The sequence below is a fragment of the Erpetoichthys calabaricus genome, chromosome 1, assembly GCF_900747795.2.
Source record: "Erpetoichthys calabaricus chromosome 1, fErpCal1.3, whole genome shotgun sequence".
Classification (NCBI taxonomy): Eukaryota; Metazoa; Chordata; class Cladistia; order Polypteriformes; family Polypteridae; genus Erpetoichthys; species Erpetoichthys calabaricus.
In genome coordinates, this window is record NC_041394.2 from 324,927,417 (window position 1) to 324,954,970 (window position 27,554).

Genomic DNA, 27,554 nt, shown 5'->3' on the forward strand with positions numbered 1-27,554 from the left:
AAGTAAACAAGAGAAGCATCCCACACTCACTCCATGTTTGAGAATGGATAATGTTATGATTTTATAGTACCCTGAGCATCAAAATGGCACTCATGAAGGCTTTTCTAATTACCTTGGAAATCACAATGACATTTCAGTTTTCTAAAACTATCACTTCACCACAAAGATAATAATAATAATAATATAATAATAATAATAGTAATTAAAAAGAAGAAGAAGAAGAAATAGAAGATGGAAAACATAATAAGGTAGGATATTGCACTATAAGCTGTAAGTAAACTTTGCCACTTTGCAACAACATTAAGAACAATGCTGAGATGAAAAGACCGAGACACACACCGAATGACAGTAGAGCCAGATAACAAACAGGTTTATTTAACAATGAATAGTCCCCAGCCATATTTCAAGGAGACTTATCTACTCACTGTTCAGGCCACAGAAAATGTGTCTTAAAGTAACGGTGACTGAAACTAGTTATGGCTATTCCGGCACTGTTTCTGAAGTCACATTCATTCTTCCAGTGTTCCTGATTGTCTTCCAGAGTCGCTTGTCACATCTGTCTCAGTGATCCCCCTTTAGCTTTTCTGAGGCTCTGTTTATGTTATTTATGCCCTGGAAGTCTGTTCCTGCCTTTCTGAAACCCCTCCCAGGCTTTTAAAGTGTAATATGAATAATCCAGGGGTTCACGGAATGCAGAGCACAGCTTACCTATGTGCCAGTCACCCATTGAGGCCACTTACTCATCGACAGATAAATGTTCCGGCTACTATAATACAATCTGCACCCATGACCACCTGTGTGTTGATACTGTGATATCGCTTGCAATTCACTTGTGTATGCTCATCCACATTTGGGGTAAAGATCTTTATGGATGTGCCATCAGTCACACTGACAATTCCAAGAAAACCAGCAGTTTGCATGAATGCAGCTTAATTTGTGTTGGGGAAATGAATAAATCTACATATCACCTCACGCTTTGCTAGTGCATTCAAAGTTTGGTGCAAAATTCAAGAAATAATTACTTTTGACATATCCAAATCAGCGGTATTACAAAATGTAACATGCTTAATTTCGGCTCATAGTGCATAGTTTCTCTACTTAGAGGGGGCAATCACGTGATGTACAAGATTGGTAACTAATATTTTTCCATCTCTGTCAAATCAATATCTTTTAACGAGTTTATTGTTGTCCATTTCCAAAACATTTCACCTTTCCCAAAATGCATGTGCAGGTCGATGCCTGAAAGCCATCTTCTGGCAGCTCCTAGTGACTTACGACAACTCAGTAAACCCTGGTGAAGTTAGTTTAGGAAAAGTAATAAAATGCTTATACTTCTATTCCAATAAAAGGCCCAAATTTGCATCACTCTGAGATTTTTGAGCCAGGTAAGACCGTTTTCTTACTTGAAATGTGGGCACTGCTTGAAGTTTGTCAGCAAGGCATCTGCCTTGACAGACGTAAGAGAACTGGCAGCGCAGGGGAATGACCACTAGCTTGTTGTTTCTATTCACATAAGCCTTCAACTGTCCACCTCTTTTCTTTGGGAATTTCACTGTTGTCTTCATCTTCAACTTATCGAACTCTGCCAACTCCTCATTTTTTAATGGCAGAAAATGAGAATCAAGTGTACCAAATAAATAGCTGGATTAAAACTACTGTAAACTGACACTTTATTAATAGGTTACTTTTCCTGGATTGCAAGCAGTACACCCTTTTCTGCCATGCTGTGCGACTAAGCCCTGCCAGGGACCGGCGTAACCTGTACATGATCATCTCATCTTATGTCCAGTGCTGCTGCAATAATAGTAATGCAGGTATTTTCGCTTCAATAAAATAAGTATTGTGTTACATTGCTTATTACTCAAGAAAATAGTCGAACTATGCAACGGCCAATACTGCCTGTTCAAATCATTCTTTATGCAGCCTTCAGATAATTTAAAATGCTGCTGCAAGAATTATTACAAGAACCAGAAAGTATGAACACATAACTGCAATTCTAAAGTCCTTACACTGGCTCCCAGTTAAATTTAGGGCAGATTTCTTAAATCCATGTTTTAACCTATAAAGCCTTAAATGGCAAAGGCACTGCTTACTTATCTGAACTTATCATTACTTACAGACCAGAGTGCACTTTGAGATCTCAATATGCTGGCCTGCTCTTGATTCCAGGATTAATAAAATAACAGTGGGAGGACAAGCTTCTAGTTACTGTGGAATGGTCTGCCTGTTACTGTAAAAGGTGCCCCTTCAGTCTCTACTTTTGAATCCCAGCAGAAGACTCACTACTTCGGTTCAGCATACCCTGACTAGAGCTGATGTGCATACTGCATTCCTGTTAATAGTCATTAGTACTAAAATATAAGTAATACGAAGTTTATAAACTGTTACTAACCCTCCCCTATTCTCTTTCTCATCTCAATATCCTCATGTGACACTTGGGGCCATTGCTCTACTGCCAAATTGTTTGCCAGCCTATGGAAAAGTTGTCTCAGATAAAGGGGCGTGGGACAGAAGGGTTCTGTCATCAAATTGGCCGGCCCAGCACTGACTCAGCTGTAAAATGGCCTGTAGTGGGGAGGTGGGTTGTTGGCCGAGGTCTCCAGGACTCTGTGTCTGGCTGGTCTGACTTCTTTTCAACAATCTGGCCTTGGTTCTATAATTAGCTGATGGATGGATGTTGTTGTTTTTCATTTTTGGAACATTCTGGGTATCTCTGTTTCATTTCTTTTTTTTTCCTTTTCCAGATAATCTAAGGCTTTTGATGAGCTGTCAAAGAAATGCAAACAAAATTTATGTTGTTTTTGATGCATTTGAACAAATCTGTATTCTCAAATGTGATAGTTGTGTATTTAGTGAGTGGTATAATCTGTTCTTTCATTTTGCCTTGAGAGTTGTCTCACCTGCAATTGGTGATTAGCACTGTGCATGAATAAAGTAATTTGTACTGTTGTGTTGTATTTCTGAGGTGGCCATGACAGAGTGACCATTTTGCTCTGTGAAGAGGATTACTTGTGTTCTATTTTGTGTATTGTATTCACCCAATTTTTTGACACCCATTGCACACCCAACCTACCTGGAAGTTGGTCTCACTCCGAATTACCCTTAACAAGATTTCTTCCATCTTTTTTTCACTGTACAGTATTTTTGGGAGTTTTTGTTCTTGTCTTCTTAGAGAGTCAAGACTTGGGGTGGGTGGCTGTCATAAAACAGGGCATGTTAAAGCGCATTGAGTCATTCCTTTTGTGATTTTGGGCTATGCAAGAAATAAATTGTTGTTGTTACTTTTAACACATTTCTCCAAACACTCCTCCCATGATCATCCTGCTGAGCTTAGCACTGTATGTTAAGCTCCTCAACATAAATTTAGCAATTTCTGAAAGACTGAGATTATTTCAACTAGGAGAAGGAACAATGTAATTGCTTGAGCATTTGGCTCAGGAAATTTACCTTTGTGGACACTTCCATCATTTTCTTCCCGGAGCTGGTGGATGTGTGTGTAGCCTAACAGAGTGCAATATGGGTAGACTATGAAATCCTTAAGTATAAACTGGTTAAGGGTTTACATGGACAAGTAAATGGACTACTCATGGAGAAATCTGTGTGTGTTAACTTGGTTTCTCTAATACAGGATTAAGGATTTACATTGGCATTTTAGAAAATAATAATAATAATAATAATAATAATAATAATGCATTTTATTTATAGGGGCACTTTACATTAGCAGTAAATCTCAAAGTGCAACATAAAAGGATTAAACAAAGGCAAGGCAAGATAAAAACAGAGATAAAACAACAATAATTATAGCATTCTTGTTAATAAGCTTTCCTAAATAGAAAAGTCTTTAACTGTTTTTTAAAACAGCCCACCATCTGCTGTGTTCTCAGGCTCTCTGGTAGTTGCATTCCAGAGCCGTGGAGCAGCGGCTGCAAAGGCTCGGTCTCCGATTGTATGAAGTTTGGTCACAGGGGGGTGAAGGCGGTAGGTATTTGTAAAACGGAGGTTTCTTGTAGTGGATTGTAATATAAGGAGTTCTTTAAGATATTGTGGAGCATTTCCATGGATACACTGGTGAGTAAACAAACAAGAGTCGGTATTCGATACGGAGATGGATAGGGAGCCAATGAAGTGACCGAAGGATTTGTGAGATATTGGTGAGATAAAATGGGTTTCTGTGAATAACCAGGTTGTTCAAGTAACTGATAACAGATGGTGAGAGTGTGCTGATTCATTCTTTCATTCACACTTGCTTATTCCATTTCCAGTTTTTTGGGAACCAGGGACCTACCCTAGAAGAGATGCCAGTGTATCACAGCATACACATCATGTTACAAGAAAGATGTTTAGTTTCTGTCTGGGAGCATCTTTATGCTTTAATTCCACATGTGTCTCCCTTGTTATTTAGTATTTAAATAAAATAATAAATAAAACCCATGAAGTGACCAGGTGGACATGTGAACCCAGATCTCTAGAAACGTGAAACTGCAAAGCTAACCACTGTCACCCCATAATATACTCACAATAAATAAATTTGGCAGGGTTGCTCTTGTTTCATATAAAATAATTGCCTTATTTTTCTGCCTGTTGTAACAATGCTGATACATGCAGACGTGATGGGTGCAGACAGGCGGCAGAGAGGCAGCAATTTTGTGGGTGGAGTTCCTTGTTTAAAAAAAGAGGGAGTCAAACAGATGTTAAAATATGCAGATGGTAATTATGAGGAAAATAAATATTACAAATTCTGATCACGGACTGCATGAACCTTTTAAAGAACTATTAAGAAGCACAGAAGCCTCAGAAGAGAGGTTAATTATAAGGCCAGGGCCTGAGGAAAAGCCTCATTAGTCGCAAGGCAGGGGAGTTGTGCTTCCATTGGAATGTTCTCGGTATCTGCGTTTCCTTTTTTTTCTTTCCTTTTTCCAGATAATCTAAAGCTTTTGATGAGCTGTCAAAGAAATGCAAACGAAGTTAATGTGAAAGTCAATTTTCTTCACCGATTTCAAGTATGCTACGACAGACCATCAATATGTTAAATGAACATAAGCACGTCTGACTCCTACAAGCATCAGTGGCTGAACCAGAGCACATCCTGGCCTAGTTTCTCAATTTTCGGATTGTGTAGCATTTGTTACCACCATTTTTATTTTTTGTACATTTCAATTATTCTGGGATTTTCAGCGTTGTTACTTTTTCCCACTATAATACGGTCCTGCACTTCCAGGGTGTTTTACCGAACCAGGAAGTCTCAAACTACACCCATCCATTCACTTTCCAATTTTTCTTTCCTTACAGGCTCACAAGGTGGCATATTATGTAAAGCAGGGACCATCCACAGACGGGACAATGGTCCCTACACACTCATACATACCAGTCCAGTCTGAACTGACCAGTGTAACAAGTGGTGAACAGTGCTTCTTTTAGGCTGGAATTTTCATTCCATGTTCAAGGGCGAATCAAAAATTATCCACACTCCGGATATATTAAAACTTCTGTTGGCAGCACTGTCTTTTCGTACGAGGTCCCTTTCTCCCCAGTCACTGCTCTGCAGGTGTGAATGTGTTACGTCAGATCATTTGTAACTGCGGTGTGAGAAACAATGGCTGCCCTATTTGTGATTTCAATGATAGAAGAACAACGAGCAGTGATTTGTTTTTTTGTTGTCTGAGGGTGTGCCTGGTGCCGATATTTATCGAAGACTTTGTGCACAGTATGGAGAAAGTGTTTTGTCGTGAAGAAGTGTGTATGAATAGATAGAGAAGTTCAAGGAAGGCTGCACAAGTGCCAGCCATGAAGAAGGAGCTGGATGCCCATCCACGTCCACAACTGACGACAACATTGCCTATGCAATAATCCACGACAGACTTGGGTTTCCAAAGAAACCCTACGAGGATGAAGATTCACATCTGATGAAGATAGTGGTGCATTTGTGGCTCGCAGCCTAAAACATTTTTTAATGAAGGAATGTGAAAGCTTGTTGGCAGACGGACAAAGTGTATTGAAAAGCAGGGAGATTATGTCGAAAAATGATGTCTTTGTCTTTTCTGAGAGTTGATTAAAATAAATTCAACAGCTGAAGTGTGGATAATTTTTGACTCACTGTTGTATTTCAGGGGTTTTGCTCCTGTACTCTGATCTTCCTCACCCACTCTCACATGTGTGCCAGTTTGGTTAATTAGTGACTCTAAATTGGCTCTTGGTGGGTGTGTGCATGAGTAAGCCCTGTGATGGACCCCCTGACCTGTCCAGAAAGTGTTCCTGCCTGGTGCTGACTTCTCTCCAGCCCCCAATGAACCAAAAAGTCATTAAGAAAGTATGGAAATGTAATATCAAAAAAAATGAACATAACACATTACACTCTGAAAAACCAAGTTCCAATAATTACTGAAATGAGTATTTACTAGACCATTAAATAAATAGTGATTCTGGGTAAAGAGGTAAACTTTAAGCAAGGATTAATAATTAAGGGAGAGAAGCAAATAAATAGTCAGGGAACAGCAATAACAAATATAGGAATAAAAGGTAAAGAGAAGCTAAAAAAAAAAAATAAAAAAAAAACTGGAAATTATTAATATCCAAACCATAAACTCAAACCCAAAACCATAAGAACTGAGAAACGTTAAGAGTCATAAAAAGTTGTTTACAATACTCAATAGTACAAGAATCCTAAATCTTAATAAACTGGAGAGCAATTCCAAATGAGCAACCGTAAAAGTGCAAAACCAGCAAAACGGAAAGAACAAAGTAAAAGGAAACACGCAGGGAGAACTCTGAAGAGGCTGCTTGTCGGCCCTTAATGTCCTTGCTTAGAGAGTATTAGCTCAGAAGATGGCATGGAAGCATTGCCAGAAAGTCCTTTAGAGCTGCACTCCTAATTCACCAGTTAAACACAATACACAAACAAAGGACACTCGTAGTTAGCCGTAGATAATCTTGGATTTCCATTTACCAACACACCCAGCACTACTGATTACCAGGCTAGAGTGTATCTAAAAACAGGAACATCCAAATAATAAATAAGACTTTATGACTAAGCTACCTTGCTAACATTTCATCTGATATATATTTTCTTTGATTCCTGTATGTCTAATCATTTTCCTCTGATGATGACACCTTGCTGGTTGTCAAAAGCTTAGGAATAAAAAACTCTTTTAATATACATGACTCATTTTCTCCCTTTGTGGATCTCTAGCTACAAATATGCTAACCGTATCACAGACCTTGGCTTCCAGAGCACATCTAAATATCAATGGCTGCTTAAAACTAAAACACCTTAAATCTGGGTTGCCTACTGTGCTTTCAAGCACTAAATAAGCACAATACAAGTTACACATTTTTGGAATGCAATCAAACCTGAACATCAACCATGGCAGTGACCCCTGTTGACCACAGCAATAAGATGTAAAGGGTTTTATCCATACTTAGAATAAACATGATGAGTTAACAAAGTGTTAGAGAAAGAAAACAAGAAATAGGTATTCAGTACTATAGGGACTACCTGAAGAGATCTCTCTGCAGCATAAACCCTGCCTGAAGTATACTGTGGATCTGGATGAGCAGTCATAGAAACGGGCATGACAACAGATACGAAGGGAAGGCTATGCAAACAAATAAGTCTGTGATGTAAAATGGTACTCCAGATAACATAGATAGATAGATAGATAGATAGATAGATAGATAGATAGATAGATAGATAGATAGATAGATAGATAGATAGATAGATAGATAGATAGATAGATAGATAGATAGATAGATAGATAGATAGATAGATAGATAGATAGATAGATAGATAGATAGATAGATAGATAGATAGATAGATAGAACTTTATTTGTCCCCAGAGGAGATTTGGGATTTTATAGAAGCTCAATAAATAAATAAAGGGGCAAAAGTCACAAACAAATACGAGACTTCTGGTAATGGATTCTCCCAATGTTGGATTGTTGCTTTATAAGCATTGCACAGTAATAGAAACAGATAGAAGGATCCAAGGCCAAATAACAAGTACAGGGAAGAAGCTGGAGTGGCAATCCAGTTCCTGAAATTGTTAAGGGTCTTCTTATCTATCTATCTATCTATCTATCTATCTATCTATCTATCTATCTATCTATCTATCTATCTATCTATCTATCTATCTATCTATCTATCTATCTATCTATCTATCTATCTATCTATCTATCTATCTATCTATCTATCTATCTATCTATCTATCTATCTATAATTAGAAACACACTTGTCTTGCTTCAAGTGGAAATTGGACTGAAGGGTCATGGCACCAGGTGTTTCCCTCCAAGCCACCGGATGGTGTTTACTCGTGACAATAAAGACTCTAACTACTGATCCTACCAGAACAGTGGCATCCCTTGAACAATTTACATTTTATTCATGCTGTATAACCAAACAGCAGAATTAACAGAACTTTAGGGGTTATATCTCATTTGTGGAATGTGCTAAATGTATTCATTGTCATGTTCTGTTTTGTGATGGATAAATAATTGCTGATAAAAATGAATTCTATACAATAATACTTCAAACATTATTATAACAGTGTCACATAAGTTAGGGAACACCAAGATTAATCAGAAAATGTTTACATTATAGAAGTTCTTTAAACCTGCTTTCTTATAAGAACACGTTTTGTCAAATCTGGCTTGTTTGACAATCCCTTTGTTAGGTTTGCTGTCAAATGATGGAGATATTAGGTAGATAATAACACTTACTGAAGAGTAACATCTACTGGACACACCACCTGATGCTTTACTTTTCCAAGATGTCTTTTTCTGTTTGTCCACACTTAAAGGATTCCTTTGTGAAATTAAAGTCATCAAATGAAGATCAATCCATTATTTCAGAACTCCTGTGAAACGGCCTTTGCTGTGTTGCATTAGGATGCCTGATATGCGTAATCAGACTTTGTTTTTGCTTATGCTCATCTACTGATGATACAGAATTAGCCATTCAACTGGACTGACCCTAAAAGTAGCAATTACTCTGAACTGGAGATTGCATCCCATTCTCTCCCAAATCATTGAAATATGTGTGTTATGTGTTTCCACCACATTTGTTACATTTTAGTTGTTATACTAATGCACATTACTTTGGCTTCAAAAAGTAAATAACATAATTTAATTGTTCACTGATTCGCTTTCAGCAATGTATAAAACTGCCTTACCAGCTCCACTAACTACGCTTATCCACAATTATGTGCTTCTGTTAACACATTAAGTGTCATATCATTAGAGAGATTGGCCTGGTGTTTCACTTTACGAGCCGAGCCACAAGAATGACTGGCCAGCATAGTGGGTTTCAATCACAAGCTAAATACATTTTATTGTGAAATGATCACATAGATCAGTTGTCAGTGTTCATTTAAAACTTGCTTCAATTTCTACTTGCTATAGTTGAAGCTGCTCTGCCCATGTTCAGTTTTCTTTTTGTTCATATTCACGACCATTTGTTGTCTTCAGTATTTCTGACAACACTCCAGTTGAGACCGCTATGATACTTCTTCTCACCTATTTTGGTGCACTACTGATTTTCTCTTTCAAAAATGTGCATCACCTTCCTTCTATTTTCGCACAATAAACACCATTGTGTTATTTGCTGTTCACACTCAAAAATGTTTTCATGTACTTCTTCCATATCCTCAGTCCCATTACTATCAATCACAATAGTCGTGCTGCAGCCAGACGTGTAATATTATACGTCTGGAGACAAGCGTGAGTAAATTGTGTTTAAAACTGGGTGGGATCAATTAGACGGCTCACTGAGTGTCACATTTCTAAACCAATCCGATGTACGAAGCAAGTGTGACAGTGGTGAGGTCAGCGGAAGGAGTGACAGACGTGTTTAAGGTGGAGGTAGGATTACATCAGGGATCAGCTTTGAGCCCTTTCTTATTTGCAAAGGTAAAATGAGATTAGACAGGAGTCCCCGTGGACTATGATGTTTGCTGATGACATTGTGATCCGTAGCAATAGTAGGGAGCAGGTTGAGAACTCCCTGGAGAGGTAGATATGCTCTAGAGAGAAGAAGAATGAAGGTCAGTAGGAACAAGACAGAATACATGTGTGTAAATGAGAGGGAGGTCAGTGGAATGGTGAGAATGCAGGGAGTAGAGTTGGCGAATGTGGATGAGTTTACATACTTAGGATCAATAGTACAGAGTGATGGGGTTTGTGGAAGAGAGGTGAAGAAGAGAGTGCAGGCAGGTTGGAGAAGAGTGTCATGAGTGACAGACGGATATCAGCAAGAGTGAAAGGGAAGGTCTACAGGATGGCAGTGAGACCAGCTATGTTATATGGGTTGGAAACAGTGGCATCTGACCAGAAAGCAGGAGACAGAGCTGGAGGTGGCAGAGTTAAAGATGCTAAGATTTGCATTAGGTGTGGCGAGGATGGATAGGATTAGAAATGAGGACATTAGAGGGTCAGCTCAAGTTGGATGGTTTGGAGACAAAGTCAGAGAGGCGAGATTGTGTTGGTTTGGACATGTGCAGAGGAGAGATGCTGGGTATATTGGGAGAAGGATGCTAAAAATAGATCTGCCAGGCAAGAGGAAAAGAGGAAGGCCTAAGAAAATGTTTATGGATGTGGTGAGAGAGGACATGCAGGTGATTGGCGTGACAGAGCAAGACATAGAGGACAGGAAGATATAGAAGAAGATGATCCACTGTGGCAACCCCTAACAGGAGCAGCCGAAAGAAGATGTTATATAGTGATGAAATAGTTAAAATGACAGAAAGATATTGTAGCAAACAGAGGCACTTCTCAAACATGTGGAGCCCAATAGCTGCGGTGGTCTACGTGGTGTGTGTAGTTGTGTGTGTGTCTCCACTGTTGCAGCACTCATTACAATGTGCAAATGAATTATTAAGTTTCAGTTACCTTGTGCTACTGAACTCCTTAATGGATGATAGGAATTTCAGCTTTTTATTTTCTCTCAGCGTCTTTTCTTCTGTATCATTTACTCTCTTTCTAATGTCCCGGCAGCAGATTAAAATGTACAGACTGGAGGAATTGAAAGCGGGAGTTTTAGGAAGACGCCCTGTGGGTGTAGACTTTGACGGGAAGGATTTTGCTGCTTTTTAATAGGTTGTCCACAGACATGTATTCTCATTTGAGAATCATGTCTGGCCCTGCAAAACTAAATCACAATGTCCTATTCAGCATTTTTAAATGCATTTCACACTTACCATATCCTGCCTTTCTTGTGTCATCTACTTCATAATCCTGAACACATTTCCCTTCCTTTCCTTATTCTACAGCTCACTTGCAAACTCCCATCAGTTGGCTTCTTGTGTCCTTTACAGACACTTTTCTTGAATTTTGCTTTGCTTCCTTCTAGACTGCCTTGTCACTTTGTGTCTTTTTTTCTGCCACCACTTACAACATCTGCTCCTTTCCTCAAATCCCATCTGTTATGCTTTGTTCCCCTTGAGATTTTTTTTTTCTCTTGAAAAAATTTTTTTAGAATACAAATGTGTGTGGGAATAAGACTTGCTTTTTTCAGGAACTTTTCTGTGTGGATTCTTTGTGCTTTAATGTTTTCTGAATATAAGGATGAATTAATTTGCAATGTTTTTTTGTTTTGAATTTGGGTGCCTCCAGGTTGTGATTCCAATTGTCAGCTCATTGCTCCTGGTTGCCTTTGAAAGTTGTCTCGGATGTCACCACACCTTGCATCATCAACACAACCCTTAAAATCTGGTGCAAAGATTTGTTCTCTAGCCATGATTTGCATAAAAACATAGCACTTTCTTCTCACTTTCTTCTCAAATTTCTAACTTTTGATCTTACCGTTTTCTCTCTGACTTTAATTTCTGTTTAGCATATACACTTTGGTGCAAGAAAGGTTTTGTCTTTAAGGTTTTAGCTCATTTTTGGTTTTTGACTACATTTCATCTCCTGGAGCTCTTCTCGGACCTTGGCAGAATACCACCTCCACCTGGTGCCAACATGCCCATTCAAGCTACCCATTACAATTACCTCTCCTGAGTTACCCCAGAAGTCATTTTCATCAAACTCATCTTTCTGTTCATCACTATGGACTCTTTGTGGTGCATATATCAAGGCTATATATTGTCACGCATGGGTACATATGGATCCCCCACAGCACTCTGGTGACACTTTCAATACCACTCTGGGGCGAGAGGGGGCGCACACGCCAACTGTATAATCTCTTCCTTCCACTGCAGTATCGAGAAATTGACCAGTGAGGACAACTGAGCCCCACCCACAAACTCAGCCACTTCCTGTCCCGCCCTATAAGTATCGACATCCACAGAAGGAATGTAATCAGACTAGAAGCAAAGATCCTGAAAGTCAGATGTTCCTGAACTTGATCCACTTGAAAGAGCCTCACAAGCAGAGAAGCCAAGTAGGCTATTCAGGTATTTTCTACTCTTGTGCCACCAAGTGCCTATTTTAGTTCTTTTGCTTAAACCCAGTTGGTCCCCGAACTTTTTCCGAGGACTCCTCTGCAGTTTTGTTGCTTCCTAATATGTAAGTTATTTACCTAGAAACACCTTAACAGAGACAACATGCTCTTTCCCACTGTTCACCTTCACCACTATATCTGCCCATTTTTCACACACAGGTACCCTAGCCCCAGCAGTGATATTCCCTCCCAAAAGAACTTGTACATTCCATCCATTCATCTAAGCCTTCTTCGACTTTGTCTCCTGTACGCAGCACATATTCTCTTCAGCATTTCCACCACATTCCCCCAAATTTTCCTGTCTCACTCCCAATATTCCAAGTCACATTTGCTCTCCCTCCTTCACCCCACTGCTCATCACTGCCACTCCTTTGCCACTAAACCAGCCTCCATACAGTGCATCAGGTCTGGGGCAGCCACTTGGTACAATGGCTTTCCCTTGCTCTGTTATTCTGAACTCTGTATGTCATAACCAACAAAGTTTAGGAGTAGAAATACTTAAGAAGTCCTCCCTGACTGCGGAATCCTTTAGTCAGTGAACTTATTCAAAGAACAGCCTGCCACACAAGAGCAAACTGAATTAAAATGCTTGGTGACATTGACATGTCCAAAAGGGCTGGCCTTCAAACACTACTCTGTGGACATGTGTCACCAGCTTTTCCTTTCTAGGTATAAAATTATCGTCTCCAGTAAACTTTGTTTGTAACAATTCTGAATTCAAATGTCGCCAGCAGTCCAGGGTCGATTTTTTGATTAAAAAATAAATGTATACCAGTTGCAAATTACAGCTAAAGGAATTATGGGTATTTGTGGAAAAGGCACTGACCCTCTTATAGAATGTCACTTTTAGAATCTTCCAAGTTAGAATATTAATCCATCTCTGCTTTAAATGTATTGTTCAGTCTGATTATATCAGTAGATAAATGTGCAAATACACAAATTCGTTCATATTATAAAAATTTTACTCTTCTCCAACAAGAACCATCTGCACTGATTTGCTATAACATTGCTAATTAAGAAAAGAAAAACACTATTAAAACATGCAAGAGACTAAACCATACGGCACAAAGTCTTTTTTACATTATCAAACCACATTCATTCACGATGTACCTTTCAGGAATGCCGACACATCCTCGAGCTGGGGAACGTTGTCTTCTCTGTATCCACAATACTTGGTGAGTAATGGAAAGTTTTTGAGGTACTCCTGGCAGGCATGTGTTGGGTACAGCTTTGTCAGTTCTCGGAACACTGTGCCCCACGTTTTTATTTCTTCTTCTGTATATTCAATTCGAGGAATTGGCTGTCCACTGGAGAAAAAAACAGAGAAAATATTTAACTGGAGAAATGTTTGCAGTAATAATGGTGCATAACTTGCAATGCCTACAATAAACTCGAATGGGAATCCTGTGAACATGGATTTGATGCAGTCCTGCAGATTGTCAGGTGGCAGTGGGGGGGCAAAATACGTCCATTTAATTTTCTGAATGAAGCCAATAACACATAATGGCTTTTAATAGCCCTTACCTTTGGCCATACAGGGTACACGCAATGCACACAAACACACTCAGTTCCTTTTCTCCAACTCAGTTTGCTCACCATAGGAGTGAGTAGGATTGCCATTTCTAATATAGTACAACACATGGAACTCTGGGTTACCGTTACTGTGTTGCACTTGTTGGAGGAGAGCTGCTACACTTTTTTCACATGAAAAATGTATTTTAAAGTTAACACTGCTTAAGGATTGTATCAGTAGGTCAAAGATAACATTTAAGGAGAGAGGCCAATCTTAACATGTCCTGGCCAGATAAGCAAGAAAGTCCCTTAAATTATTTTTGTATTATTTCTATATCACTATTATACTGTATTGAGGATTACTTGTGTTCTGTTCTGTGTATTGCACTGTATTGACCCCCTTTTTTGACACCCACTGCACACCCAACCTACCTGGAAAGGGGTCTCTTTTTGAACTGCCTTTCCCAAGGTTTCTTCCATTTTTTCCTTACAAGGTTTTATTTTGGGAGTTTTTCCTTGTCTTCTTAGAGCAGGGGTCACCAACTCCAGTCCTGGAGGACCACTGTGGCTGCAGGTTTTCATTCTAATACTTTTTTAATGAGTGCCCTGTTTGTGCTGCTAATTAACTTTCACTATTAATTTAATTGCTTTTCTAAGATTTGTTCCCCTGAATTTGTTCATTTTTTTTCCTTAAATGGCACCCACACAGAAATGTGAGGTGAGGGAGCCAACAGAATACCAATTAAGTCTGGGCCTCAAACTCCAACCAATTTCACTCCAACCAGTTGCTTAATTAGGTGCCGAGTCTTGTTGTTAATTAAATGTGCTCTTTAATTCAGTGGTTTGTTGTTGCTCTCCTGGTACATTAACAGACATTTCTGAAATTGTTGCTTTTCTCTTTTCTAAGAGCCCTGGTTAAATGTTTTGGGGACCAGAGCAGATAAACATTCCTGAGACTTTCATCTTCCTTTATTTTCAGATATTGTATGATGGACACCAGTTGTTTTGGCTCACTTTGTATCTCATTATTATTTGGCTCTAATTAAGGAAAAAGAAACAATTAAGGGGTCTTAAGGTGTCTTCAGGAGCAAGTCAATTAAAATTAGTTCAAAAGCAGTTAATTAGCAGCAAAAAACGGTCACTCATTAGGAAAAGGGTTAGAATAACCTGCAGCCACACTGGTCCTCCAGGACTGGAGTTGACGACCCCTGTCTTAAAGAGTCAAGGCTGGGGGCTGTCAAAATCAGGGCCTGTTAAACCCAAATGCGGCACTGCTTGTGTGATTTTGGGATATACATAAATAAATTGTATTGTATTGTAAATTGTGTGTGGCACGGTGCTGGCCCGTGTCTGCGTGGGTTTCCTCCCATAGTCCAAAGACATGCAGGTTAGGTGCATTGGCGATTCTAAATTGTCCCTAGTGTGTGCATGTCCTGTGGTGGGCTGGCGCCCTGCCCAGGGTTTGTTCCTGCCTTGCTTCCTGTGTTGGCTGGGATTGGCTCCCGCAGACCCCCTTGACCCTGTGTAGTGGGTTGGATGGATGGATGTAAATTGTATTCCTTGGATATGATATAATCAGTGGAAAATGAACAAATTGTATATATTCTCCATCCTTGTAACTGGTAGCAGCAAGAGGTTGCTATTGAAGATCCGGCAGGGTTAAGTGAATGTTTGCAGAAATACATAGGGGTTCCTGCTTGCCCATCTCAAGGCAGTGTAACTTCCATCACCAGAGCCCTTAAGCTGTCTCCCAAGTGCATGCTCGACTATACAGTATATATATATATATATATATATATTTGCAGTTGGAGATCCACAAAGGGAGAAAAAACGAATCACGTATCATAAAATAGTTTTATTCCTGAGCTTTCAACCCCTGTCAGGGGTCTTCATCAGAGGATAATGCTTAGACTTACAAGAATCAAAGGCAATATATAGCAACACATTCAGTGGGGGGTGGGTGGAGGTGACTAAGTCCATATGATCAAAGGGGGGGGGGGGTGTATTGTTAAATTAAAGTGCATATGTCCTTCTTAAGTTGGCATAAGCTGGGTTTATGTCCAAGTGTCTGTTGATGGCATTTTCATCTGATAGCCAAGACTCGGCCAACTCTCTGGCGCTTTTTGTACTGGCCTTAAATTTTACTTTCACGTTGTCCCAGTTGAATGTGTGTCCTGTCGATTTAGTATGTGCATATATCAAAGAGAGTGCGTCCTTTCTTCTGACGGCGTTGCGATGTTCCTGTACACGTGTTGAGATTTTTTTTTGACGTTTGTCCTATGTATACAGCTGAGCAAGAATTGCATGGAATACTATAAACTGCGTTTCGTGTTTCGGCTGTCGATTTCTTGTTTTTAGCATTAAACAGGACCGTGCGCAGATTGTTGGTGGGTTTATGTGCTATTTTGATGCCCCACTTGGTCAGGGTGCGTGCCGTGCCTTCTGACACATTATGGTGGTACGGGAGTGAATGCCAGGTGGGGTGGAGGTTCTGATTTACGTCGCTTGTATGCTGATTCCTTTGGCGCCTGCTGTGTAGACTCCGATTAATGAATGATTTTGAGTATCCGTTCGAGGTGAAAAGTTGAAACAGATAGCGTCTCTCATTAGTTTTTGTTTCCTTGGTATTACAATGCGTGTGGACTCGTTTAAATAGGGTTTTCACGCAGCTCCGTTTATGAGATACCGGGTGATTGCTGGCGTAGTGTAGAATCTTGTCTGCGTGGCATTGTTTGCGGTAAACACTTGTGGTCAGGGTGGCGTCACTATTTCTTTTGATGTAAATGTCCAGGAAATTGATGTGTCGATTATTTTCTTTTTCCATTGTGAACTGGATTGCAGGGAATATTGTGTTAATATGATTGAAGAATTCATTCAGCTGGTTCTTTCTTAATATGACGAATGTGTCGTCTACATAGCGTATCCAAATTTTGGGTGTAATCTGGGATAAAGCTATGTTTTCAAATCGTTGCATTACCAGTTCAGCTAGGAGTCCCGATAACGGTGATCCCATCGGCATGCCTTCTTTCTGTGTGTAATACTTGCCGTTGAAATGAAAGTGCGTTTTTTGGCAAAGTGATATTAGGTGCATTAAGTCTTTGATGGACAGTTTGGGTCTTGTCTCTATGGTGGGGTCACTATCCAGTTTCATTAATAATGTTTCTGTGGCCAGTTGGATCGGGATCATGGTGTATAGCGATATAACATCAAACGAGACAATGATCTCGTCCTCGGCGATGGATACGTCATTCAAGCGCTGTAATGCCGACTCAGCGCTGTTGACAGAATAATCGGAGTCGTCCGTTAAATGTTTAAGTAGTTGGAAAAGTCTTTTTGACAAGTTGTATGATGGTCCGCCTATTAGGCTAACCACTGGTCTGTATTTTAGTGGTGTTTTGTGTATTTTTGGGAGTCCATAAAATTCCGGGCAGTTAGCATCATTGGATTTCATTTTGTGAAAGTTCTGTACATCCAGGCGGTTACCATTTCGGAGTTTTGTCAGAGTATAGTTTATTTTATTCTGTGTGGTTTTTGTTGGGTCGTTATTTAGCTGTTGATAAGTATTAGTGTCTGAAAGCATTTCTTCTATAGCTGTGGTGTATTGTTCTCTGTCTAGGATAACAGTTGCGCCTCCTTTGTCAGCTGGTGTAATAATAATGCTGTTGTCATTCCTTAAAGATCTTAAAGCTTTCTGTTCACTTGCCAGAATACGTGTGGTTGGTTGTCTTGTGTGTAGCTGGCTGGCGACGTTGCATCTTATTTCTTGTCCCTGTTCTGTTGGTATTTTTTCAGTTGCTAAGATATGTTCTAACGAACCGAGGAAGTTCATGTTAGATGCGTCCTTATAATTGAATTTTAATCCTCTGGAGAGAATATTGTGTTCTGTGGTGGAGAGCCGTCTTTTGGATAGGTTGTGTACTCCGGGTTGGGGGTTGTTCATATATTGATTTCCAGTGAGTTTACCCCATTTTTTGTTGAGTGTATTTCGTTTAGAAATACGGTTTTTGGAAGCGGTGTCCTGGATCCTTTTTGTCCATTCCTCCGTAACCGTTTGTCCACATGTTGTGATTAGTTTAGCGTGTTGCTCCATAATTACAGATCGGTAAAAGTTTCGTTGGCGGTGTGTTTCCGTGATAAGTTCGTACAAAACTCGTTTAGTAAACTGTTGCATGATGGTTGACATTTTCGGGATGTTTGTTGGTGGCTTGAAAAACTCTTCTTCCTCCACAGTTGCATCAGGCACGATGTAACTCCGAGATGCCTACGATTCAAGCCACCAACGAACACCCCGAAAATGTCAACCATCATGCAACAGTTTACTAAACGAGTTTTGTACGAACTTATCACGGAAACACACCGCCAACGAAACTTTTACCGATCTGTAATTATGGAGCAACACGCTAAACTAATCACAACATGTAGACAAACGGTTACAGAGGAATGGACAAAAAGGATCCAGGACACCGCTTCCAAAAACCGTATTTCTAAACGAAATACACTCAACAAAAAATGGGGTAAACTCACTGGAAATCAATATATGAACAACCCCCAACCCGGAGTACACAACCTATCCAAAAGACGGCTCTCCACCACAGAACACAATATTCTCTCCAGAGGATTAAAATTCAATTATAAGGACGCATCTAACATGAACTTCCTCGGTTCGTTAGAACATATCTTAGCAACTGAAAAAATACCAACAGAACAGGGACAAGAAATAAGATGCAACGTCGCCAGCCAGCTACACACAAGACAACCAACCACACGTATTCTGGCAAGTGAACAGAAAGCTTTAAGATCTTTACGGAATGACAACAGCATTATTATTACACCAGCTGACAAAGGAGGCGCAACTGTTATCCTAGACAGAGAACAATACACCACAGCTATAGAAGAAATGCTTTCAGACACTAATACTTATCAACAGCTAAATAACGACCCAACAAAAACCACACAGAATAAAATAAACTATACTCTGACAAAACTCCGAAATGGTAACCGCCTGGATGTACAGAACTTTCACAAAATGAAATCCAATGATGCTAACTGCCCGGAATTTTATGGACTCCCAAAAATACACAAAACACCACTAAAATACAGACCAGTGGTTAGCCTAATAGGCGGACCATCATACAACTTGTCAAAAAGACTTTTCCAACTACTTAAACATTTAACGGACGACTCCGATTATTCTGTCAACAGCGCTGAGTCGGCATTACAGCGCTTGAATGACGTATCCATCGCCGAGGACGAGATCATGGTCTCGTTTGATGTTATATCGCTATACACCATGATCCCGATCCAACTGGCCACAGAAACATTATTAATGAAACTGGATAGTGACCCCACCATAGAGACAAGAACCAAACTGTCCATCAAAGACTTAATGCACCTAATATCACTTTGCCAAAAAACGCACTTTCATTTCAACGGCAAGTATTACACACAGAAAGAAGGCATGCCGATGGGATCACCGTTATCGGGACTCCTAGCTGAACTGGTAATGCAACGATTTGAAAACATAGCTTTATCCCAGATTACACCCAAAATTTGGATACGCTATGTAGACGACACATTCGTCATATTAAGAAAGAACCAGCTGAATGAATTCTTCAATCATATTAACACAGTATTCCCTGCAATCCAGTTCACAATGGAAAAAGAAAATAATCGACACATCAATTTCCTGGACATTTACATCAAAAGAAATAGTGACGCCACCTTGACCACAAGTGTTTACCGTAAACAATGCCACGCAGACAAGATTCTACACTACGCCAGCAATCACCCGGTATCTCATAAACGGAGCTGCATGAAAACCCTATTTAAACGAGTCCACACGCATTGTAATACCAAGGAAACAAAAACTAATGAGAGACGCTATCTGTTTCAACTTTTCACCTCGAACGGATACTCAAAATCATTCATTAATCGGAGTCTACACAGCAGGCGCCAAAGGAATCAGCATACAAGCGACGTAAATCAGAACCTCCACCCCACCTGGCATTCACTCCCGTACCACCATAATGTGTCAGAAGGCACGGCACGCACCCTGACCAAGTGGGGCATCAAAATAGCACATAAACCCACCAACAATCTGCGCATGGTCCTGTTTAATGCTAAAAACAAGAAATCGACAGCCGAAACACGAAACGCAGTTTATAGTATTCCATGCAATTCTTGCTCAGCGGTATACATAGGACAAACGTCAAAAAAAATCTCAACACGTGTACAGGAACATCGCAACGCCGTCAGAAGAAAGGACGCACTATCTTTGATCTATGCACATACTAAATCGACAGGACACACATTCAACTGGGACAACGTGAAAGTAAAATTTAAGGCCAGTACAAAAAGCGCCAGAGAGTTGGCCGAGTCTTGGCTATCAGATGAAAATGCCATCAACAGACACTTGGACATAAACCCAGCATATGCCAACTTAAGAAGGACATATGCACTTTAATTTAACGATACACCCCCCCCCCCCTTTGATCATACGGACTTAGTCACCTCCACCCACCCCCCACTGAATGTGTTGCTATATATTGCCTTTGATTCTTGTAAGTCTAAGCATTATCCTCTGATGAAGACCCCTGACAGGGGTTGAAAGCTCAGGAATAAAACTATTTTATGATACGTGATTCGTTTTTTCTCCCTTTGTGGATCTCCAACTGCAAATATGCAAACCGTATCACAGACCTTCTCTTCCATATATATATATATATATATATATATATATATATATATAACCACCCATACAATCAGACTGTGATTCAGACTACGAATGCCGTGAATATATATATATATATATATATATATATATATATATATATATATATATATACTCCATTGCATCCCCTCGTGGGGATCGAACCTTGGACGAGAGGGCATGGTGGACGTTTGCCGACTTGCAGACCAACCACATGCGTTACCTGATAGGTAACCCCATATACAATCAGATCGTGTTTCAGACTACGAATGCTATGAATGTAATTACTCCAATCTCCAGGCTGTCAAATAAACAAACCACACGCCGTGGCACAGCGTAAATGGGTTTCGCCTCTGACACTGACGTCCGAGGTTCGATCCCGGGGAGGAGATGCAGTGGAGTGTGTATGCCTGATGAGCCCAAATAAGAGCGAAACACATGTTGCATACTCTTTGCATTATTTGACAGTAAACTATACAACTATATATATACTGTATAGTCGAGCATGCACTTGAGAGACAGCTTAAGGGCTCTGGTGATGAAAGTTACACTGCCTTGAGATGGACAAGCAGGTCACACCAACCGGGAAGGAACTTTGTTGAAGAGGCATCAAGTGTGCTTTTTGAGCTTTAGAACATTAGAAGAATTCCTTTTGGACTCCTGGTTTTTGTTATGCTACAGGTCACCACAGTCTTTATGGGGGCCTCCTCACTGGCTGAACAGCACCCCAAAATTCAACAAGTGGTGCAACCAGCAGTGGCAGTTCCCAAGGGAGACCTGGCTGAGTTCATGGGGGAGCAGGCCCTCTAACTGGAAAACTGTCCACAAAGTTATAAGTTCCAAAAATACTTTAGCAAATCTCAGACAAGGAGAGGGTAACCATAAACCCCTGGCTGTACAATAAAGAATCATCATAAAAATAAGTTTTATTTTCAAAAGGCCCTGAATCTCCAAAATGCTCAAAAAGTGCAAAAAGGCAAAAATAGATGTTCCTGAGGACACCTGACAAAGTCCCAAAGTAGAATATTAGAAGTGTGGTCAAACACCAAGCATGAGACACAAGACAACAGTTTATTAAATACAGCAGAACTCAGCAACAGCAATAGCAGACAAATGAACCGCATTAGACCGGTGGGTTTTTCCTGCCTTTATAGGGCTGGGGGAAGTTCAGCACGGAGACCGACAGGTGGTGCTGCCTCTTGGGAAATCACCCACAAAGAACAGAACTATGCAATGATGAAGAATTATGTAAATAAGTATAATAAGCATACAGAAAAAAACAGAAAAAGCATAAGCATAAGCTGTAAGCATAAGCATACAGAAAAAACAGAAAAAAACAAAATTAAAACGAAGGCATAAAAGGAACTAAATAGTGAGTACAAAACATAAAAAAGTAGAACCATGACAGTTTTGACCCCTACTTTAATGATTCTGATTTTGTGATTACTGGATTTGATTGCCTTTCTAGGAAAAACCTATTTTTGTTATTTTTTGTGGTTATTTTTTTTTTCATTAAATAAAGATTTAATAATTAAAAAAAATGTGATTTTCTTTAGGAACAGAGGATTAATGTGTTTTCCTCTTATCCATTTGTTGTGAACAGTATTTGAACTTTAATAACTTTACCTCCATTTTTGGGCCAGGCCTCCCATTCACGTTGGGATTAGGCTGCCTATAGTGAGGCCTATTCCAGGGGCCCAGACCTGAATTGGCCTTTTGTCTATATTTTTAGATGGAAGAACTTCTTTTTTGGCTTGATGGTGTAAGGAATTTACATCAACCAATACCTGAAATATCCTTTACAATGTTAGGCATTGGACTTCTGCCCCCTGCAGGGCAGTTCTTCACATTGTGTTCAATGAAATTGGGATAGATTTTGGCACATTCAGAATTCAGTCTGCAAGGTGCCTCTAATGAGGAGTAATATCTCTGCAATGTACAATATAAAAAGTTGTGGAATCCATTGAGTCACATTAAGAAAAATTAAGGCTTATGAAATATTCAATGAGGAAACATTTGATGGAAATAAAATAGTAAATTGTGCAGAGACTGGCATCCAAACCAGAGCTGATTCCTGCTACCAAGCTGCCAAGACACTCCATTGGACGATGTAGTTTGGAAAATTGGATAAATGGACAGATGGTAACTGAGTCTTCCCCTGGTAATAGGCTTACTTCAGTTAAAAAAAAAAAAAGTTAGTGGCCAGGGGACTTAAGCATGCCAATTACAAGTGGGCACCTGCCTGTTTTAGTGACTGATTGACAGGCGGTACTTCAACAACAGCTTGTGTGAATTCAAAGTCCCAGTTCATATTTAGTTAACCCTAAGAAGTGGCCAACAAACAGCATGCTATTTGCCTTCTAATTACACATAATGGTAGGATATACATTTTTATATCAGTTTTTTTTCTCTCCCCCAAATGTTCTTCAAAAATGTAATAATATCATGACAGGCTTCTTCATTGAATAAAGATTGTTAGAGACACAGACTAAGAAAGGTTCATCAGGAGGAGCCGCCATCCACCACTTTTGGCAAGTAAGATGGGCCGCATTTCCCTGATGTCCCGAGGTGGGGCTGACTTTGCTCCAATGATGTTTCTGATGTTAGTGTGCTACTGTATTTGGAGACAAGCAGTCCATACTGATGAGGCTGGGAAGTCTAAGAATAGTTGTGAGTTCCTTTGGTTATTAAATTAAAAATTACTGGACTGGGATTTGAACTCATGTCTCTAGAGTGATAAGTCAGCACTATTAACCATAGTACCACACCAGAAACATCTATGCAAGTCTCAAAGTAATGGCATTAAACCACTTTGTGGTGGCATTTGCTGAGTGGCATCATAGAAGTAAAGACTGTTTTATGGACGGCAGACAGTGTAACATAGTGGTTAGGGCCTTGGACTTCAGACCCTGAGGCTGTGGGTTCAAATTCCAGTACTGACGCTGTGTGACCCTGAGCAAGTCACTTCATCTGCCTGTGCTCCAATTGGAAAAACGAAAGAATTGTACTTCAAATGTTGTGAGTTGCCTTGGATAAAGGATTCAGCCAAATAAGTAAATGTCTAATGTCAAATTCAGGGCCAGTGAGAAATGAAGACAGTAAGATCCTGCCATTTAATAGAGCAACCCTTGAGGTTGGATTGACTCTGGGACTTTGCGACAAGATGAGGTGCAAGTAAACAAAATTAAGCTTCCCTTTTATCTATTATTCACTGTCCATAGTGAATAATATTGTAAGGCCCATTTCTGAACAGCAAGCCTTAGATTGTGGAGACTATGGCTTTGCCAGCAGAAGTAGACCTAAAGAGTTCACTGAGATCTCACCTCAAACTCAAGAAGCAGACTTCAGGCCTGCAGAGGCCCAACAAAAAAGGTAGGCTTATAAACTTTCCAAAAATTAAAACAAACTCAGAAAGTAAAGAGGACATCCATAAAACCCCTGCCCCATCCCTCCAAAAAAAATCAAAAACAAGAGCTAAAAAGACAAACCAAAGTGAAAAAGGAAAATAAAAAGTTTGTAACCCCATAACACAATCCTAGTAACAAAAGCAAAAAAAAAAAAAAAAAAGAGAATTAAACTCTTACTTTCCAATAGTCAAAAATCCCAGGCTATATAAAAAGTTGAAAGACAGAAGTTAACCCCAATGCCGCAACAACTATGACATGTACTGCTGGGATTTTAAATAGAATGGCGTTACCCCAGCTCCGGCTTCAGCTCCATTGTCAAGGTGAACTCAGTGTGTACAAACTATTAGGGACACCTGTCCACCTGCAATTATGTAATCAGCCAATCATAAAGTCATGCAGGTACAGGTCAGCAGCTTCAGTTCATTTTCACATCAAACACCAGAATAGGGAAATACTGTGATCTCAGTGATTTTGACTGTGGCATGATTGCTGCTACCAGCCATCTGGTTTGAGTATTTCTGCAAATGCTTATCTCCGAGGATTTTCACAACACAATTTTTTTATTTTTAATAAATTTGCAAAAACCTCAAGTAAACGTTTTTTCACGTTGTCATTATGGGGTGTTGTGTGTAGAATTCTGAGGAAAAAAATGAATTTAATCCATTTTGGAATAAGGTTGTAACATAACAAAATGTGGAAAAAGTGATGCGCTGTGAATACTTTCTGGATGCACTGATACATAGGCTTCAGAAACATCATGCCCATTGCACCCATATGTTAAGACAGCCTTTCTTTACCTCTGTGAACAAATTGCTTCCTGTCATCGGCCTTTTCATTGAGCGCACTGCTGCCAGCTCCTCCATAATCTCAAAGTCTTTGTTATCCCGTGTACAAAGACGAGTAACTGAGCTGTATCGTGGACATCACAGCATTCGTCCAGAGCCAAGGAGAAAAAGGCAAAATTGACCGCTTTGTTTTGCTGCTGAAACTCCAGATTTCCTACAAGGTCCTCAATCCTTCTTATTACGGTTTCGCCTGGCATGGGGCACGTTCTGAAATGCTTCTTTTTTCTCATGGGATATTAGCGGTCTGGAGCCCACCAAACACTCTGATAAACACACTTTTTTACGATTTTGTAGGGTATCACAAAGCTAGTCTTGACTGCTCCATCCATGGATGTGTAAACCTTGGTAAAAAGTCCTTGTTGCTTTTGTAGCTTAGCTAGCAAAGTTTCTGATGTCTGTACTTGCTCTACAACAGTGACACTCTTACAGTATATTTCTCTGCGCGCTTTCAGGGCCACCTTAACGTATGGGCATAAAGGACACTAGCCAGGGGTCCCAGGAGCAAAGGAGCCCACGATGTTTCTGATGCCTAGATATGTTTCAAAACAGGGGTCCCAGTGCACTACTTTGCCTGAGGGTCTATGACGCTATTAAGAAGGTCCTGCTTTTAGTCTTGTAATGGCGATTCAAATAAATAGTGAATAAACACTTAGAAACCACTGTTTTATTAAAAGTCTACATTCTTTATCAATCTTTCTTTTTTTAATGTGAGCTGACAATTTTGAGGGCTAACAGCTAAATCACCTTTCTCGTATATGTATATTCATTAACTCATTTATGTACAAAAAAAAAAAAAATAGCAGTCACCTTCAACATAAAAACAGTGCAGTTGTATTGCATGCATTATGTGTAATTATTATGTTTGATTCCTATTTCCCATCCACCACATGCGGGCCTGTCAGGGACAGCCAAAAGGCCGTGTGGCCTGGGGGCCGTACAATGCCCAGGTCTGCTATAGGTGGCAGTTGTATTTGTTAAAATCAAAGAAAGTGCTGCTTAAGGTCTGGTGAGTTACATAACACTAACTGAGGCACATTTCTTATAATGTGTCACAGAAAAAATGCAGTCATGTTGTACTATTGTTATGATCAGCTGCTCTGTTTAAATTTCTTTTTGGTTTTCCTTGGGCTTTAAACCAAAAATATTCTAAACTAGGGCTTTGAAACCCAAGGAATTCACTTTTTTTCTTTATTCGTTTAAAGTTAATTTAATGGTGCTAAAATTAATTGTGAACTCCCACAGCACCATTTTATTTATCTTATGGGTGCCATCAGTTGTTTTTGGTCCCACTGGACTGACTGAATGGTATCTTTTTTGTGAGTTTGTAAAGATTTGGCACTTACTCTTATTACTAACTGGGGTTTGACGGTGATATCCCCTTTCTACTGGGCCTTATTGGAAGGGTTTGGGACGACATGCTTTGGAACTCTTTGGGGTTTGGTTCACAACAGTTCTTGACTACACTTCATCACCTGGTCCCTTACTATAAATTCATTGCCATATTCACTTTCACAGGCAGTACAATTATGGTGTATTGTCGACAACAGTGAAGTTCAATCAACACCTAATATGTCACTGTGGTCTTTGTTTTTCATATGCTTTGCACTCATATACATAAACTGTGACATATTATTGTTTTGTACTTTCAATAAAATATGCTTTTCATTTTTGCTTGTTATTAATTATTATTATTCCTGTTTCCTTGAATGTTTCTTCTTTTTGTTATACATGTTTGTTTTCTTATTTTCATTATTATGCTGATCCATCTAGTGGAAAGCATTTCTTTACTTCTGCCAGGAGATTAATTGAAGAAGTTTTTTCTTTGATGCGACTTTTAGAAGAAGGAAGTGAAGCTTCTTATTTAACTAACATAATATTATCCTTAAATTACAAAATACATTACCACACCCTGATGTTATAAGACATACAGGAGTCTGCAGATTATTGTGAGAGGTAGAAGAATGACTTGGAGATGATAAACAGAGTGTGACCAATTAGGTTGCCGTTTCACTTTTCAGAACTGATTCAATTACAGAGAAAACACACTTTCAGACAGGTAGATGTTTTGACAGTGTGGGATTAGATGCAGGTTTCGGCGAGTCTCAAATTTCATGGTAATAAAAACCTTTAAAGCCCATTAATATACTATGGTTTTTGTTCATTACCCAAGTGAGTTTTCTTTCTTGTAGATTGTTCACAGAGCGTGTTAGGGCTGCTGAAGATGCCTGTGAATTTTTTCATTTCCATGAAGTAAGATAACTGGATTCAAATGAGTGAAGAAGTTTTTCATGTTTGCTGTGCATCTTTAAAAGACTTTGATAATGTCCTTTCAAGTTCAAGAATTAGTGTATTTAAAAGGACTTTTCTCAGTGTTATTTGTGGGACCCTAGATCCGATATATGAATAGTGGTACCACAAGTGGGGTTAGGCAGAAATAGATCAAAATCTGCAACAGTATGGTTCTCAACATATTCGACTTCCTCCTGACCGAGAGGAAAGGGATTCTATCCCTATTTGCACTAGAGTTATGCTGCAGAAAGTGTCCCTTACCAATGACTCTGAGTGGTTTTTATTAATCTTTGAGTGAACAGCCACGATAATGCTATGGGAGAGAGGGAATTAGGCCGCAATCCTGGCCACTCTATTGCCTG

At 39.6% G+C, this 27,554-nt stretch overlaps 1 protein-coding gene across 1 annotated transcript in view; it reads right to left on the reverse strand.

Annotated features, from left to right (window-relative positions):
* tph2 (tryptophan hydroxylase 2 (tryptophan 5-monooxygenase)) overlaps positions 1-27,554 on the reverse strand; it is a 195,389-nt gene that overhangs the window by 104,877 nt on the left and 62,958 nt on the right. Inside the window, exon 6 of the mRNA XM_028818446.2 lies at positions 13,541-13,737. Within this exon, the coding sequence (XP_028674279.1) occupies positions 13,541-13,737 (197 nt within the window). The remainder of the gene's footprint in view (positions 1-13,540; positions 13,738-27,554) is intronic.